The following is a 19,534-nucleotide window of genomic DNA, read 5'->3' as shown; positions in this document are numbered from 1 at the left end:
CCAGTGGTAAAAAACACTGACCAGGCATGCAGTCAGGAATCCATATCTATACTTGAAGTAGAAAAAGCCATCAAAGGCTTGAAATGTGGAAAGGCAGCAGGAATAGATGATATTTGACCAGAAATGCTGAAGTATGGTGGTATAAGAGTCTTCATGGGGAACTGGACTGCATAGTTCAGAAAGCCTGGACAGAGGGACGAATTCCCGATGATTGGAGTAGAGCTCTCATAGTACCCATATATAAAAAGGGAAATAAAACTGAATGTGAGAATTACAGAGGTATTTCCCTACCGAGTGTTCCTGGCAAGATCTATGCAAGTATACTTGAGAAACAGTTGAGAAGAATTGTGGAAGAAAAGCTTGGTGAAGAACAAGCTGGATTCAGGCCAAATAGAGGCTGTCAGGATCAGATCTTCACTTTTCGACAAATAGGCGAGAAAGCATGGGAATATAACAGAGATCTGTATTTAAGTTTTGTCAATTTGGAAAAGGCATATGACAAGGTGCCAAGAGAGAAGCTATTCAATATGCTACAGTTATATGGTGTCAATGGGGCATTATATCAAACAATACTTAGTCTTTATTTGAGTTGTAAGTCAGCAGTTAGAATTGAAGGAAGTACAGGAAGATGGTTTGATGTTAAATCTGGTGTGAGACAAGGATGTACATTTTCCCCTCTGTTATTCATTATCTATATGGATCACATTATGAAGGAAAGTGGTATTAAACATGATATCAAAATTGGAGCTGTTAATGTCAGCTCTTTGCTTTATGCGGATGACGTTATACTTCTAAATAAATCCGCTACAAGTCTGCAGGATTCTCTGACTAAATTGAGTAGCTGTTGTAATAGATATGGTATGAAATTCAGCAATAAAAAGACAAAGACAATGAAAATAGGCAGAATCATTGAAAATGTCAACTATATTGTGAATGGAGAACCTGTGGAACAAGTGAAACATTTCGGCTACTTAGGCACGATTTTTACTGAAGATGGTAAATTAAATATAGAAATAGACAACAGAATCAGCAAAGCTGGTATGGTGGGACGTCAATTGAATAAATTCATATGGAATAAGAGAGAAATTAGTCAGAACACTAAATTAGCTGTATACAAGACAGTTCAAACCAGTTTTAACTTATGGATCTGAGAGCTGGGTCAGAAGTAAAACACTTGACCAAAGACTAGAGACCGCAGATATGAGAGTCCTGAGAAAGATTATAGGCGTGAACAGATGGTATCAATGGCAGTATCATATTAAAAATGAGGATATTAGGAAAGAACTTGACATTGTCAATATCCAGGAATGCATTAGCAGAGCTAATCTCAGGTGGTATGGTCACTTAAACAGAATGGGCGAAGAAAGATCAGCAAAACAAGTGTTCTCTGCCAGGTTGGCAGCAAAACATCCCAGAGGAAGGCCAGGATATAGGTGGATTGATACGGTACAAAGTGCCTTAGATGATAGAAATATAAGATCTGATAATGTTGGAGTCTTGACAAGTAACAAACTGATTTGGAGGAAAATTGTAGATAGGAAGTTAGTAATGGTGTAATTTTTTTCATGTAGTACTATCATATCCTGTACCCCCTTGAGGGTACATGGCAGGAATTTGATGGTGATGATGTAAACGTATTCTTTGTTCAAAAGATATATTTTGGTGATTCACCACATTTTTTATTATTCAGTTATACAAAATACTGAAATAATAGTTCCCGACAAGTTCCGTGAATCATAGGATTTACATCTTCAGGGGGTAAATAGTATAACTTAAAGTTTAAACAAGAGAATTAATAAATACTAATCATAACCATCTGGCTATGCATAAACTCAATTATTTGAGTTTATGAGTTTATGAATTATTTGAGTTATTTGAGTTTATGAATAGCCAGACGGTTATGATTTGTATTTATGAATTCTCTTGTTTAAACTTTAAGTTATACTATTTACTTCCTAAAGATGTAAATCCTAAGATTTACCAAACTTGTTGGGAACTATTATTTCAGTATTTTGTATAACTGAATAATAAAAAATGTGGTGTAATCACCGAAATATATCTTTTGAACCAATTAGCCACAGAAGTCTACGCCTGCAAGTATTGTTTGTTGTTCCTTTTTAATATTATGCTATTATTTACCTTATGTTCTCTTTACTCTGTTATTATGCTTTTTCTCTTTACCTTAAATTACTACAGGTTTTCTAATTTCTAACACCTTGGGAATCTTGGAAAATTTATTTAATGTTATGACCGTGCTACCAAGATTCCTTTTTATAGGTATTAAATATAATTATGATTTCCTGCAGAATCTCTCTAGATCTATCTCAAGCTTTATTGACAGTCGTGGCTACTCTTATTTACCTTCGCTCACAGGTTCGTGTTTATTTAGAAACAGTGCATTGGATTAAGGATCAGTGAGAACACATATTTAACATAACAAACATATTTATTAAACTATGATGTACTTATACAGAATGTTAAATGAATTGGCTCTTTCTTAAATCTAAACCTAAGATTATAATATCACAACAATTGTACATACATTAAAACTTGCAGCATTACTATCTTAAAGAAATCTATATTCTCATCCCAATACTAATTTGTTCTTGCAATATATACTTCATTTAACAAGCTTCTTATATCTAAGTCATACAAATTAATCTTCAGCTTCTTAGTCTGGAACAAACTATCACAATTAACCTTTGTAAGTGTAAGTGTCCTGTGGACTATCAGTCTATCTTCCGTAATGTTAAACAAACACAAAAAATTTTACTCGCAGTTCTTCTCTGACACATATATCTAAACTGGCCTTTTTTATCCCTTTACTGGTTCCACTGACTGCTTTTTCTGTCCTGGGCCTCAACATTCATGCGGGCCTCTTTCCTTTAGCACCGTCACATCGTGGAGGACTTCCGGGGCTTGGTGCATATTACACCAATGCTTTCTAGGTTCGGCTTTTGGCATCCAACGTCTCTTCTCTTTGTTCTCCCGGTGCCCACAACTTCTTTCCAGACTTCTAATGGACCTGTGTCCATGATGCTAGATTGAGACACTGCGAGAGGAGACTGTGTTTTCTTCTGCATTTCTGCATATTTTTCCTGATCCTTTCTTATACTTCTCCTCAGATCCCTGGATTAAGGGTTGAAAACCCCTAATATTCCCGTGCAAAAGAGGATGTGATCTTCAAAGTGGTCGATTATTTCTGTTTCCCACAGAATACACAAAAACAATCTTATTTACCAAATGCAGGACATCCTTAGATGTTCGCCACCTTTTGTTGCACTGTCCTTGAGACTTGCATTTTGTTAAACTCGAACAAAATTGAAAGCACTTCACATTGTACAAACAAAGTTTCTAAGCTATTTCTTTTAAATCGGAACCATATCAGATGTCGGGCCGCTTTTTAAGACATTGCCCTTGAATTATACAGTTTAATGTTCATACAGTTTTAACATATACTTGCATGATTTTTCATCAATCACAAAATTATTACAACTACAGAGTTAATATATACCTTATATTCAAAATTTGTAACAAAAATTTATAATCAGTGTTAAATTACAATATTCGTGACCTCTGTAAAAGTCAATGCAAAGAAAAAAAACTCCTACTGCATCGAATTTTACACCATAGTGAACTTTCCCTAGTTTCCCTGAATCTGTACATTAGGTCTCATACCAAGAAGTAATTTTTCCAGGCTTCTGATGGCAAATGAATTCAATTGCAGGCAATCCTTCTTATACAAGTCTTTTCTGCCATCAAACACACCCCATACATCTAAAAACTTGCATCCATATCTTCTACACAGCCTGTGCGTGAAATTATTTGCTATCATCACCCTCCTTCTTAACTCAGTACTGCCATATCCAGGTAGTAATCCAACAATTTTTACTCTCTCACATTGCTTTTTCACTTTTTTCAACAGACCTTTCATCTCTTCTCTCATACTATATTTGTCACTACTTAAATTATTTGTACCTACCAGAACTACCATGTCTTTTACTTTTCTTTTTTGGTTTTCAATTACGTTTGTCATATTTTTAATTTTTGCTCCCAGGGAACTAGAAGTGGTAACTCTCTTGGCAAGTGCAAATTTTCAAATTGAGTCACCATACCACATGACCTATTTTTTCTTAAATTTTAGCTGACTTACCTTGTTGTTATTAGTATTTTGACTACCAAGTTCAGTACTTTTGTGCCTATTCTTGTTCTGATCCTCTTTCTTTTCTTAAGTTTAGTCAAACGTTTTTCCAATTCCCTGGTAGATTTTCTAATAGGTTCTTTTAATCATGATATTTCTAATGCCAGCTTATCCGCAGATAAATTATCATCATCACTGCAGGAGTACTTACTTTTGTTCATCAGGACAAACTCTCCTCAGTAGCAACAACTTGAGCTTTAGACACTGCCTTTTTATTATTATTATTATTACGTGATACCCCCATGGAGTCCAAAGACTCATGGAGGGCATCTACTCTACAACTTTCTGTCTCCACACTCAAATTCACCAACTACAATGAACTGTAACTACCATCATCATGTACCACCCACTACCACCACTAGTATTATCACAGACAATCACAAACATCCATGCACACGGTGGGATTTGAACCCACAGCCTTTTGGGTGGAGAGTGGATACGCTAACCAGTCAGCCAACCAGGCTTGTTACAACGTTTTTGGTGCCATTTTTAAGAGTAGTAAAAACTGATAATATTTCTGCAGTTATATTATAAAATGCAGTGGTACAATAATTACACTAAAAAACTACAATAATGTACTAAAAATACACAATAGATCTAAGAAAGCACTTAATAAATCAACAACATTCGCAAATCTTTCAGGAACTCTCTAACAGCATGTCTTTTCACCTGATAGCCTAGACACCAAATATTTTATTATTAGTTATTGTTGCTAATCTCTTATTCTGCCTAATTTATAAATTAAAGTGTATCATAGGTCTGATTGGCCGAGTGGTTAGCGTATCCACTCTCCAACCAAAAGGCTGCGGGTTCGAATCCCGCCGTGGGATTCGAATTATATGGGCATGCGTGTCTGTGATTGTCTGTGAAAATACTGGTAGTGGGTTGTAAATGGCATTGGTGTAGATGATGATTGTAGTTGTAGTTGGTAAATTGAGTGGTGGAAGCAGAGAGTTGTATAGTAGGTGCCCTCCCTTGATGAGTCATTGGACTCCCTGGAGGTGTCATATAATAATAATAATAATAATATATGGTTCAATACTATCTGCAGTTTCAGGTGTCCACTGAGGGTCTTGGAATGTATCTCCACAAATAAGGAGGACTACTGTAACTTTATACTTAGTAACATTGAATTGACAGCCATTATAATTTGCCCACTGTTCTAGCTTATTCAAATCATTCTATAAGTACTGTATATTATTATCATCCCTGTGATTACCTTGCCTATCTTTGAATCATCAGCAAACAAGTCCTGTCAGTTCCTACCCAATACATTATTGTGTGGATTGAACAAGGTCTAAGGATTGATTCCTGCAGAACACCACTGGCAGCCTTAAATCCGATAAATTTACATCCCCCCCCCCCATATACCACTTTCTGATACCTGTCCTTCAGCTGCCCATTTATCTAAGTCAGTAAATCATTGACGTAGATAAAATATGAACAAATTGCATGGACATACCTCCCTTTAGTAAATTCATGCCATTCTTTGCAAAATTTAGCTTTTTGGACAACCCATTTCTGTATGCAAGTGCCTATCAATTTCTCCAAATCTTCACCACCACTCCAGAGATATTGATAGGTTGGTAGTTTGACATACCAGTTTTTACACTACCCTTGCACAACAGAACTGTCATATATTCTTTCCATTTATGTAAGATGTTTGCTGAGATGAGAATCAAGTTTTACAAGCATATCAAGGGCCAAGCCATTTCAGCTGAACATTCCTGTAGCACATATGCTGGTATCCCATTTGACCCCTGTTGCTTAATTGATATCCAGGTTATGCAATAGCTCTTGAACCTCATTCTTATGCACCTTTATCTTTCATTTAGTGCAGTTGTAGCAAAGTGAGCACTCATTATTTCAACAATCTCATCTACTTCTTACACAAGTATACCATATTCATTCATTCCACATTCTTTTTTTTTTACTTGCAGCATAGCAGTAAAATTTGGATTGCCTTTTACCCACACAGCCAATTTCTTTTCATACTCTGATTTAGCTTTCTGTAAAATACTTGTGGCAATTCTGCTCTACTCTCTCTCTCTCTCCAGTGATCCAGCTTTGACCCTTAAGCACTCCATCAGTGTGGTGAAGAGATGCAAATTTGTGCCATGGGTTCAAACACTATGCCAAGAAGATAGAAGATATAATTATATGATAAAGCCAAGAAGTATATTGTTATGTCTATACACAAATTAATAGCTGCATAAAAAAAAAAAAAGTAAAGTCTTGCTTGGTGAATACGTTTTGACCTAAGATTATTGGCATCAGCAAAACCTGGCTCTCAGTGAGATGTAGTACCTGGAATCAAATGTAAAGTATATAGCATTTTTAGGAAGGATAAGAGTTAGAAGAGGGGGAAGGGTATTACTAATGATATCAGATGATTTGTTTCCAGTTAAGGTAAAATAAAATTAATGAACACAATAAGAGTAATGTCCCATGGAGGAGTGAGTTGGAGGCTATGAGATATGAACATAAAAAATATTAGGAAGATTGCAAAATATTCTGGAGGCTATTGAAAAACTTAGAAATGGAGGAAAGATTACTGTAAAAAGAATCAGAAATGATAAAGGGTACATCAGAATGAAAGATAAAGATATTTTAGATGTCTGGGGTAATTACTTTGAAAGATTTGTTTCCAGTTAAGGTAAAATAAAATTAATAAACACAATAAGAGTAATTTCCCATGGAGTAGTGAGTTGGAGGCTATATGATGTGAAGTTGAAACTAACAGGATGTAATGTATGGTGGGGTATTGCTACAGATCTGGTGGTTCAGCTACTGCAGATGATGAAATGCATTACCAACATAAGAAACATTAAGAAAAAATGAAAGAGATTGAAAACAAGAACCAAACCTTGTAGATTCAATGGAAAAACCTGAAGAAAAGATTGATTCATTCAGCAAGGCAGTCAGTAAGGATAGAAAAATAAGATATGGTAAGGTTGTCAGTAAGGATAGAAAAATCAGAACAGCATGTTGGAGTTAGGAAAATAAAGAGGCACTCAAAGAAAAGAAAGAATATTGAAAGTGCCTGTGAAATAAGTCATCTTCTAATCTTAGAGGATATAGAAAAAAATGTAAGAAAGTGAAGGACTTGTGTGAAACTAGCTAAACAAAACTCATGGGAAAACTTTGGTATGAACATAGAAAATAAATATATTAGGAAGATTGCAAAATATTCTGGAGGCTATTGAAAAACTTAGAAATGGAGGAAAGATTACTGTAAAAAGAATCAGAAATGATAAAGGGGACATCAGAATGAAAGATAAAGATAATTTAGATGTCTGGGGTAATTACTTTGAAAGATTACTAAATGAAGTAAGCAGTGACAGCATGATACTAGAAAACACTTAACAGAAATGCAATCAGGAATATGTATCAATACTTGAAGTAGAAAAAGTCATAAAGACTCTGAAATGAAGAAAAGCAGCTGGAGTAGGTGATATTCGACCAGAAATGCTCAAATGTGTAGGTATAAAAAGTTATATATTCGTTACACTGCATAATTCAGAAAGTCAAATTCTGGATGATTGAAGTTGGGCTCTCATAGTGCCAATCTACAAAAAAGAGATATACAACTGGATGTGAAAATTAAAGAGGAATTTCCGTACTGATTGTTCCTAGTGAAATTTATACAAGTATACTTGATAACCAGCTAAGAAAAATTGTGGAAGCAAAGCTTGGTGAAGAATAAGCTGAATTCTGGCCAAATAGAGGGTGGGAGGATCTTTTACTTTAAGAGAAACAGGAGAAGTCATGGGAATAAATCAAGGATCTCTATTTAGGTTTTGTAGAAAACGTATATGCCAAAGTGTAATTGAGAAAAGGAGCAAAGATGTTCAAAATGCAACAGATAAGTGATGTAATTTGAACATTACATCGAGCAATATTTAGTCTATGTTTGCGTTGTAAGTCAGCAGTTAGAATTCAAGGGGGTATAGGAAGATGGTGATGTTAAGTTAGGTGTGATACAAGGGTGTACAGTATATCCACTGTTATTCTTCATTTATATGGATCACATTATGAAGGAAAGTCATATTAAATGTGATATCAAAATTAGAAATGTTATTCTCAGTTCTACTTTATGCAGATGATGTTATTCTTCTAATTAAATCCAGTACAAGACTGCAGGATTTCCTGACTAAACTTAATAACTTCTGTAGCCAGTTTGGTATAAAAATCAGCAATAAAAAGGCAAAGACAATAAAATAGGCAGAAACATTGAAAACATCAACTGTAAGCTATTGAAAAAGCTAATGAGAACCTATAGAACAAATTAAACATTTCACTATTTAAGCACAGTTTTTAGTAAAGGTGGCAAATGCAATATGGACATAGCAGAATTAGCAAAGCTGGTATGGTAGAAAGTTAATTGAATAAATATATATGGAACGAGAAAAAAATTAGTCAAAACACAAAGCTGGCTATACAAAGCAGTGTTTGAACTAATTTTAACTTTCAGATTTGAAAGCTAGGTTATAAATATTGGAAGTTTATTTTCCACTTGGTTAGACTATAATAAATTTAGTTTAATCCTTTACCCAAGTGTAGGCAAACAAAGTTTGCTCCTGAAGTAGTTCAGGACTGAGGCAACTTATAGCAAAGGTGGACCAAGCTCTCATCACTCCTTGTCTCAGTATCTCCCATAATGCAAAGCACATCTCCTCGCAGACATGTATAATGCTATGCATTAAGGGAAGAGCCACTACCCAGACTGGTTTCGACCTTTATTGAGGTCTCGTCAGTGGGAGGCAGACCCAGAAGTGGTGATACTAAGGCAGAAGTAATGGAGAGGTCATATTTACTTATACGAGTTGCCAAAAGGTGTACCACCTTATTATTAATTTACTCTAGATTTAGAGAAAGATGTTGGAAGTTTATTTTCCACTTGGTTAGACTATAATAAATTTAGTTTAATCCTTTACCCAAGTGTAGGCAAACAAAGTTTGTGCCTGAAGTAGTTCAGGACTGAGGCAACTCGTAGCAAAGGTGGACCAAGCTCTAGAGTAAATTAATAATAATAAATTAAATAAATCTAGAGTAAATCAATAATAAGGTGGTACGAATTTTGGCAACTCATATAAGTAAATATGACCTCTCCATTGTTTCTGCCTTAGTGTCACCACTTCTGGGTCTGCCTCCCACTGACGAGACCTCAATAAAGGTCGAAACCGCTCTGGGTAGTGGCCCTTCCCTTAATGTATAGCTTTATACATGTCTGCAAGGAGATGTGCTTTGCATTGTGGGAGATACTAAGACAAGGAATGATGAGAGCTTCGTCCACCTTTGCTACGAGTTGCCTCAGTCTTGAACTACTTCAGGTGCAAACTTTGTTTGCCTACACTTGGGTGAAGGATTAAACTAAATTTATTATGGGTTATAAAAATAAAACATTGGACCCAAGACTCAGATTTACAGACATGAGAATTCAGAGGATTATCAGAGTTAACAGATGACATCAATGGCAATGTCATATTAAAAATGAGGATATTAGGAAAGAACTTTACATTAATGGCATACAAGAATGTGTTAGCAGAGCTAATCTCAGTTGCTATGTGGTCACTTAAATAGAATGGGAGAGGAGAAGTTAGCAGAACAAGTGTTCTTTGCCAGGATAGTAAGAAAAAGACTCAGAGAAAAGCCAAGATCTAGGTGGATTGATACAGTATAAAGTGCGTTAGCAGAGAGAGAGAGAGAGAAATATAAAATCTGATAATATTGCTGGTCTAGACAAATAACAGATTAATGGAGGAAAATTGTTGATAAGAAGTTAGTAACGAATGTAAATTTTTCATATGGTACTATCACACAATATCCTGTATACCTCCTGAGGATGCATGTCAGGAATTTGATGATAATCACTACACTGAGAACATGCTGAATGATATTCATAATCATTATCACATTTGTAGATCCCTATCTGAGCTTACTGAATTGAAAAAAAAAATGAAGTAAGCAGTGAAAGCATGATGGTAGAAAACACTTAACAGAAATGCAATCAGGAATATGTATCAATACTTGAACTAGAAAAGTCATCAAGACTGAAATGAGGAAAAGCAGCTGGAGTATGTGATATTTGACCAGAAATGCTCAAATGTGGTGAAATTCTGGAAGATTTGTCAGTCTTCTTCCCATGATATTCTGGTTTCCCCTGACTCTCTACATTGTCTCAACCAAGTTAATTTCTCCAGGCTCCTGATGTTACAACCATCCAGGTGCAGGCCCTCTTCAAATCTTCTCTGCCATCAGATTCACTTCACACATTAAAAACTCACAATCACTTCTTCTACACAGCCTATGTATTGAATCATTTGTTGTCATAATCCTCCATCTGAATTCAATTCTATATAAGCCAACAATTTTTACTGCCTTAGTTTTCTTTCTCATTTCTTCCACTATATTTATCACTGTGTAAATCATTAGTTTTAACAAGCACTGCCATTTCTACTTGTCTTTTTTGTTTCTCTATTAGTAATCATTTGCCATTTCTTTAATTTTGCTCCTGGGTGGCTAGTAGTAGTAGTGACTCCATCAACAAGCTCAAATTTCATGATTGAATCACTATACCATATTACTTATTTTTTCTGGTATTCTAACTGACTTACATTATTATTATTATAATTGTTCATTTCTTTCCTTGCCTCTTCTTGTTCTGCTCATTTTTCTTGTCCTGTAGAATTTTTTTAAACATTTCTTGATTTTTTGTAATTCTCTATTAATTTTCTAGTTCGTGGATAAATTTGTTTGCAGTGATATCTTTATGAAGCTCCTGTTAGATTGATTAATTTTTTTCAGAATTATTCAGTTTTTATAAATTAATTGTTATATTTTAGTATTATTATTATTATTATTCCAATGTCATCTTTGTAATTTTTAGTGGATTCATTGTATTTAGTGCATTTATTATTATTATTATTACTGGCGACTACAGGGAGTCCTTAGACTCATCGAGGGAGCCCCTAAACATCATGTCCACACAACTATACGACACTCTCACAGTATCTATCATACCTTGCCTTGAACTCACTCACTGTCATAGCACCCACAACAGACTCTGGCAGCTTATTCCACTCATTTACCTTCTCTAAAAGTAAAGAACCCAGCTCTAACAGCCTTGCTAACCACACTCTTTCCAAGCTTCCATAGGTGTCCCCTAGTTCTCCCACCACCTGTCCTGATCTCAAAAATATCCTCTGAATTAATCCTATAGAAACCTTTTAGCAATTTGTATGTCTCAATCATATCTCACCTTTTCCGCCTATCTACTAATTTCTGCAACCCACAAATCTTCAACCTGTTCTCATAAGGTTCATTCCATAGACCTGCTGTCATCTTGGTCACTCGCCTCTGGATCCTCTCCACCTCCTCCCCATCAAGAAGAAACCTAGGTAACCAAATCTGAGCACAGTAGTCGAGATGAGGTCTTATCAAGGCTCAGTACAGAGGTACAATAATTTGCTTGTCTCTGCTCGTCAAAGTATTTTTCAACAACCAAGTGAGTCGATGAGCTGATTTAGCCACTTTTGCAATGTTCCCCCTAAACTTCATCTCCCTATCCACCAACACTCCCAAGTCCCTGGCAATCAATCTCCTGGAGTACAGTTCCACCAATATGGTATACTGCTGCTAATCTTTTCACCCCAAAATGCATAACCTTACATTTTGTCAAATTAAATTGACATCCATTCTCCTTAGCCTAGAACTCCAATCTATCCAAGTCATCCTGCAAGATTTTGACATCTGCATTCACTATTGCCCTACCCAACTTTGCATCATCAGCGAACAAATGAACTGTTCCTCTTAGATCCTTCCCTATATCGTTAATGAACAAATTAAACAGCAGTGGTCCAAGAACAGAACCCTGTGGCACACCACTGGTCACAGGCCGTCTTTTGGACTCTATTCCTGAATAAACTACTCTCTGATATCTCTCCATCAACCACCCACCTATCCATCTCACCAACCCTATATACATTCCCATATTTTGTAGTTTACGTATTAGAATTCCATATGGTATCCTATCAAATGCCTTAGCCAGGTCCAGCAGTATCACTGTAAACCCATTACCCTTATCTAGTTCAGCCATCACTGTGTTATAAAACTTGAGCAAGTTACTGAGGCATGATCTACCTTTCACAAAGCCATGCTTTCCCCTATACAGTATCTCATTTTCATCAATCCATTGCTGTATTTTTCCCTTGACTACTTTCTCCAAGATCTTGACAACAACTCCTGATACGCTGATCAGTCGGTAATTTGCAACAGTAGTTTTGGATCCTCCTTTATGCAGTGGAACTATTTTCCCCTCTTTCCACACCTTCGGGACTAAACCAGACCCAAGACTCAGATTAAACAACATGGTCAAGGGCACGGATAATTCTTTAGCCGCTTCACGTAAGACCCGTTCTGGTATACCATCTAATCCCACAGATGTATTCACATTAAGGTTCTGTAATAGACTATTCATCTCCACTTCATTCATCACAATTCCTGTATAAACTAATGGTTCCTTCATTTTTTCAATGTCACCACCTGGATGATATACTCTTACAAAGTGCTCACTCAGTAATTCCACTATATCGACTGATTCAGTGACCTCCTTACCATCGTCATTCCTTAAAATCATTTTGACGTGTACAGTTTTTTTTTTTTGCTTGCAACATATTGAAAACACTGTTTGGGATTCTCTTTAGCTTGCATAGCTAGTTTCCTTTCATAATCTGCTTTTGCTTTTTTTTTTACCACACTTGTTACCCTTCTGGCCTGCACTTTATACCATTCGTGTGCCTGCAGGTCACCTCTTTCTTTAAATTCCCTCCACAGTTGTTTCTTTTTTTGCAACTCAAATTTAATGGTGTTATTCATCCATTTAATCCCTACTTGATTTACTATTCGGACTCTAGGTATACAGTCCGCCATAACCTCCTGCAAATGCTCCTTGACCACTTTCCATGTCCTATCAACATCAGTTTTACATGCCATGGCACTTAAACAAGCAATCTCCTAAGCTTGTCATACTTGCCAGCACGGTAATTCCACATGTACCCTGACTTAATCTCCTAAACACACCATAACCTACACATTCTATCCCACTAACTATGTCATCTTCCATCAGCCATGTTTCACTAATGCCAATAACCTGTGGCCAGGAAGAGCCAATCAAGGCCAAAAATTCTTCCTTCTTGTTCCTAATACTCCTGGCATTAGTATACATGAAATGCAGAGGTCCCTTTGTCCCACCCCTATCTTGATGCGTTATTCTAACTATCCCATTCCGATTTCTTGTCCTTAGTACTGGCTCGGGTACATTATATACATTCTTACACTTAACTGTCTCACTGATGTCTGCATATCCACTTCTCCATCCCCCCCCCCCTTGGCAGTTCTAGTTTCCCTGCACATCCATTTTCACTTCATTCAGCAACACTTTTTCCAGTCTCCGCACACCAAATCCATTCAAATGCAGGCCATCCATCTTGTATAAATCCTTTCGCCCATCAAACTCATTCCACATGTCCACGAATTCCACACCACACCGTCTGCATAACCTGCGCATAAAGTCATTTGCGACTGTGGTCCTACTTCTAAACTCCTCTCTGTCATACCGTGGCAACAGGCTCACCATCCTAACTCTGTCACTCTTTTCTTTCGCTACCTTTAACAATACTTTCAAGTCCTCTCTCATAAAAAATTTACCTCCTTTCAATTCATTCGTACCCTCCACAACTATCAATTCTTTCACCCTGTGTTTTTGCGCTCTAATACTCTCACTTACATCCTTAAACTTCGCACCCGGTAAGTATGATTTAGTTAAACTCCCATCTATCACTCCTCTTAATAACGAGTCACCATACAACACTCTTTCCTTCATTTCAGAAACTCTCCCACTCTTACACTTATTTTTCCTTTCAAACACTTGTTTATTTCTGTTAGCTGAGGCACTCTGGAAAGAGTTTTGCAGGTGATCTAATTGCCGCTGTGCATTTTGTATCACTACATGCAACGTAGCGATCTCACTCCCTACAAATAATTCCTCATTTTTTTCATCATTTAAACCATTTTCTCTCTCTGTATGGTTGCTTTCACTCTCTCTTTGATCACCGCTCTCATTGCTATCTTTGTACAACATTGTACAACTCATTGCAGTTGTACAACATTGCTGTTGTACAACTCTCATTGTACAACAGCAATTCCCTATCAAGCCACTATTTTCACTCACATTCTGGCTTTCTTCAACCATAACTATCTCACAACCTGACACATACTTCAACTCCTCACTTTGCTTACACTTTCTGCACATTCTCCCACCACTATCACTTTCATCCAAACTCCAGCCTCATTCGGGAATGCATACATCCCACACACATCACGTTGGACAAACTCCCTCACATTACACTTTTTGAACAAAGGTGTCGTATTTTTGGACGCCATTATCTTACATCTTATATGCTATTCTATGAAACGCATCATTAAAATACTAAATTAAATAAAACAGGATTCACACCAAAATCACACAGACACAACAAGCTACCAAAATTAGACAATATTACATTATGATTTAAACCAATATTCCAATTTTCACTCAAAATTATACTTAGCTTTCGGGAACTCTCTGAAAACACTACACACCGTGTAGTCCTCTAGCGGGAAAAAAAAAAAATGCTTATACCTACTTAAGAATATACCTACAATTACATTTAGCAATGTAATTGTGGGTATATTCTTAAATTTGGGTTGTTTTAAAAATGACACCAAAAACCTGGAAGAAAGCACAAATTAAGAAAGCCTTTGTAGACAGAAACCTTTATTCATCTTTAGCAGAAGCATTAAGCTTATACTATTATATGTTGCATATAATGCTTTGTGTGCAGCATGTAATGTAGGGACAACATAAAGACAACTTTATTAATGCTGATTTATAAAATTGTCTTTTTGTTGTCCCTGTTATGATCTATTACTATTGCAAGGTACATTTTTTTGTGACGTGTAAAAGATTTAATGTTAATATTTACAGATGAATTTTTTATGACAACATTCTAAGTATCAGTAAAGGCATTTTTTTTTCATATATATTTTAAATAATTTTTCAAGCATTCAGTTTATTCTGACATTTTGATATAAAATTATTCATACTGTAACTGTAACCAAATTTTGTCTTCTTTTTCAAGGATGATCCTCTTAAAAGTCAAATGAACAATTTCCTACTTTCCACTGCAAGTCAACAAGAAATTCAAGCATTGGATAATAAGGTACATTGCTTAAGTAGTCTTCTACCAGATGTTGCCATAAGTTAACTTGAAGCATTTTAGTTTGAGCTCATCTGTGTTACCTTTTGGCATGTATACATTCATTTTTTCTTCTTTTTTTATGTTCAGTAAAATATATATTAATATTTAATTTTAATGTTAATTTAATAGAATATTTATTTAATGTTCTATAACAGTGATGGCTGAACTGGATAAGGGTAACGGGTTTACGGTGATTCTACTGGACCTTGCTAAAGCCTTTGATAGGATACCACATGGAATTCTAATCAGTAAACTGCAGCATATGAGAATGCATATAGAGTTGGTGACATGGATAGGAGGGTGGTTGATGGAGAGATATCAGAGAGTGGTTTATTCAGGAGTAGAGTCCAAAAGACAGCCTGTGACTAGTGGTGTGCCACAGGGTTCTGTTCTTGGACCACTACTGTTTAATTTGTTCATTGACAATATAGGGAAGGATCTGAGAGGAACTGTGCATTTGTTTGCGGATGATGCAAAGTTGGGTAGAGCAATAATGAATGCTCAGGATGTCAAAATTTTGCAGGATAGTTTAGAGGACTGGGCTAAGGAGAATGGATGTCAATTTAATGTGACAAAATGTAAGGTTATGCATTTTGGGGTGAAAAGATTAGCAGCAATATATCACATTGGTGGAACTGTACTCCAGGAGATTGACAAGGCCAGGTATTTGGGAGTGTTGGTGGATAGAGAGTTGAAGTTTAGGGGACACATTGCAAAAGTGGCAAAATCAGCTCATCTAATCACTTGGTTGCTGAAAAACACTTTAACGAGCAGAGACAAACAGGTTATTGTTCCTCTGTGGAGAGCCTTGATAAAACCCCATCTAGACTACTATGCCCAGATATGGGTGCCAGGGTTTCTTCTTGATGGGGAGGAGGTGGAGAGGATCCAGAGACGAGTGACCAAGATGATAGCAGGACTATGGAATGCTTCAACCGTATGAGAACAGGTTGAAGATTTGTGGGCTGCAGAAATTGTTTGATAGGCGGAAAAGGGACGATATGATTGAGACGTTCAAATTACTGAAGGGTTTCTATAAGATTAATTCAGAAGATATTTTTGAGAATAGGACTGGTAGTGGGAGGACTAGGGGCCATCCATGGAAGTTTGGTAAGAGTGTGGTTAGCAAGGGTGTTAGAGCGAGGTTTTTTACTTGGAGAGAGTGGTGAATGAGTGGAATAAGCTGCCAGAGTCTGTTGTGGGTGTGATGGATGACTGTAAATGACTGTAAATACTTCAAGGTGAAGTATGATAGATACTGTGTGAATGTTGAATAGTTGTTCTTGACATGATGTTAGGTCTCCCTCGATGAGTCTAAGGACTCCTTGGAGTTGCCCATAATAATAATAATGTGTGTGTGTGTGCGCGCACATATAAACAGATTTTTTCAGATTTTACTGTTTTGTTATTGTTTGTTTAGTCTTTGTTTTGGACATGTAAATATACCCCAGTAGAAACTGACTATATTATGTACTGTCTATGTTGAATCAAAGAGGAAGAAGGCTAGTCACTTGAAAGTCTCCCTTCAAACCAAAGTTTTATTTTGTTATCATTATTTTATACCCAAAAAGTCTTATTTCTTTTAAGTACATTCTTTAATCTAGTTCATTCATGGAAAGGTCAGTTCTTGAAAAGTACATCATCAAATTCTTGACATATATCCTCAAGAAGGTGTAAAGAATATGTTAGTGGTACATGAAAAATTTATTTCATTACTAACTTCCTATCTACAATTTTCCTCCAAATCAATCTATTACCTGTCAAGACATTATCAGATCTCATATTTCGGTCTTCTAAGGCACTTTTTACTGTATCATTCCACCTACATCTTGGTCTTCTCTGGATCTTTTTCATACCATCTTGGCAGAGAACACGTGTTTTGCTAATCTTTCCTCTCCCATTCTGTTTAAATGACCATACCAACTGAGATTAGCTCTGCTAACACATTCCTGGATGCAAACAGTGTCAAGTTCTATTCTAATATCCTTGCTTTTAATATGATATTGCCACTGATGCCATCTGTTCATGCCCCTAATCTTTCTCAGAACTCTCATATCTGTGGTCTCTAGTCTTGGTGAAGTGTTTTATTTCTAACCCAACTCTCAGATCCATAAGTTAAAATGGGTTTGAACACTGTCTCGTATACAGCTAACCTAGAGAGAACTTAGTATTTTGACTAAGTTCTCCCTTATTCCGTATAAATTTATTCAGTTCACTTCCTACTATATCAGCTTTGTTGATTCTGTTGCGTATTTCCACAGCTCATTTACCATCTTCACTAAAAATTGTGCCCAAGTAGCTGAAATGTATAGGTTCTCCATTCACGATGAAGTTGATATTTTCAATGCTTCTGCCTATTTTCATTGTCTTTGTCTTGTTATTGCTGACCTTCATACCAAATCTATTATAACAGTTGTTCAGTTTAGTCAAGGAATCTTGCAGACTTGTACTGGATTTATTTAAAAGTATAACATCATCCACATAAAGTAAAGAACTGAAATTATTAACATCTCCAATTTTGAATCAGGTTTAATATCACTTTTCTTCATAATTTGCTCCATATAGATAATAAATAACAAATGGTAACTTATATCCTTGTCTGACATCAGATTTAACATCAAACCATCTTCCTATATTTCCTTCAATAATATGCCGATTTACAACTCAAATAAAGACTAAGTATTGCTTGATATAATGCCCCATTGACACTATATATTATATTAGTCAAAACACTAATATAACCATAGCATTTTGAATAGCCTTTCTCTAGGAACCTTGTCATATGTGCCTTTTCCAGATCTACAAAAATTCAATACCGATCCTTATTATATTCCCATGATTTCTTAACTATTTGTCTTAAAGTGAAAATCTGATCTTGACAACCTCTATTTGGCATGAATCCAGCTTGTTCTTCACCAAGATACCCTTCCACAATCCTTCATCTCTCAACCATTTCTCGAGCATACTTCCATGAATCTTACCAAGAATGCTCACTAGGGAATACCTCTGTAATCCTCCCATTCAATTTTATTTCCCTTTTTATATATGGATAGTATGAGAGCTCTACTCTAATCATCCGAAATTCATCCCTTTGTCCAGGCCGTCTGAACTATGCAGTGCAACCACTGTAAGACTTTTATACCTCCATACTTGAGCATTTCTGTCAAATATCATCTACTCCTGCTGCCTTTCCACATTTCAGGCTTTTAATGTTTTTTTTTTTTTTCTACTTAGAGTATGGATATGTATTCCTGATTACATGCCTGTTGAGTGTTTTTTACCACTGTGCTGTCACTGCTTGTTTCATTTATCAATTTTTCAAAGTAATTACTCCGTACATTCAGGATATCTTTTTCTCCAGTTTTCCTGTTACCTTTATCATCTCAATTTTTTTTACAGCACTCTTTCCTCCATTTCTGAGCTTTTTTCTCCGGAATATCTTGCCACCTTCTTGATATTTATTTTCTATGTTCTTACCAAAGTGTTCCCATGACTTTTATTTAGCTAGTTTTACAGTGTTTAGTTTCTTATATTTGTCTCTGTATTCTTTAAGAGCACAATCTAGCTTATCTGCCAAGAACTTTTGATATGTTTTCTTATTTTTCTTCACTGCCTCTTTAAATTCCTGTGTCCACCATTGAGTTCTGATTTTTGTATCCTTGCAGACAACCTCATCACTTGCCTCTCTGGCTGAATCAGTCAATGTTTTCTTCAGGTCTTGCCACTGAAACTCCAAGATTTGGTTCCTGTTCTCAAACTCTTTCATTTTTTCTTGAATAATGTTTATGTATTTTAGTCTACAGTTCACATCTGAGAGCTGCTAAACCTTTTATTTGCTTTAAAACTTTCTTACATGTTCTTCTTTTCAATATGAAATTCAATTCTATCCTGCTCAAGACTAAATGGTGAACACTTCCAATTTCAAATCCTCTGTACACTCTGGTGTCCTGCACCAGGGAGAAAACATCACGATCAACAATAACATAGTCAATAAGACTTTTCTTATTCCTTGTCTCTTCTCTCCATGTGAATT

General features: G+C 36.0%; 1 protein-coding gene across 1 annotated transcript in view; it reads left to right on the top strand.

The window, feature by feature from the left end:
- Positions 1–19,534, top strand: part of Bap60 (Brahma-associated protein 60) — a 280,469-nt gene that overhangs the window by 196,163 nt on the left and 64,772 nt on the right. Inside the window, exon 11 of the mRNA XM_090403297.1 lies at positions 15,382–15,462. Coding sequence (XP_090259423.1) covers positions 15,382–15,462 — 81 coding nt within the window. The remainder of the gene's footprint in view (positions 1–15,381; positions 15,463–19,534) is intronic.

This window comes from Typopeltis vanoorti, chromosome 13 (assembly GCF_054136105.1).
Source record: "Typopeltis vanoorti isolate ZY-2024b chromosome 13, IOZ_Tvanoo_1.0, whole genome shotgun sequence".
NCBI lineage: Eukaryota > Metazoa > Arthropoda > Arachnida > Uropygi > Thelyphonidae > Typopeltis > Typopeltis vanoorti.
The sequence above is the reverse complement of the archived record's forward strand: the minus strand, read 5'-3'. Positions and strand labels throughout refer to the sequence as shown.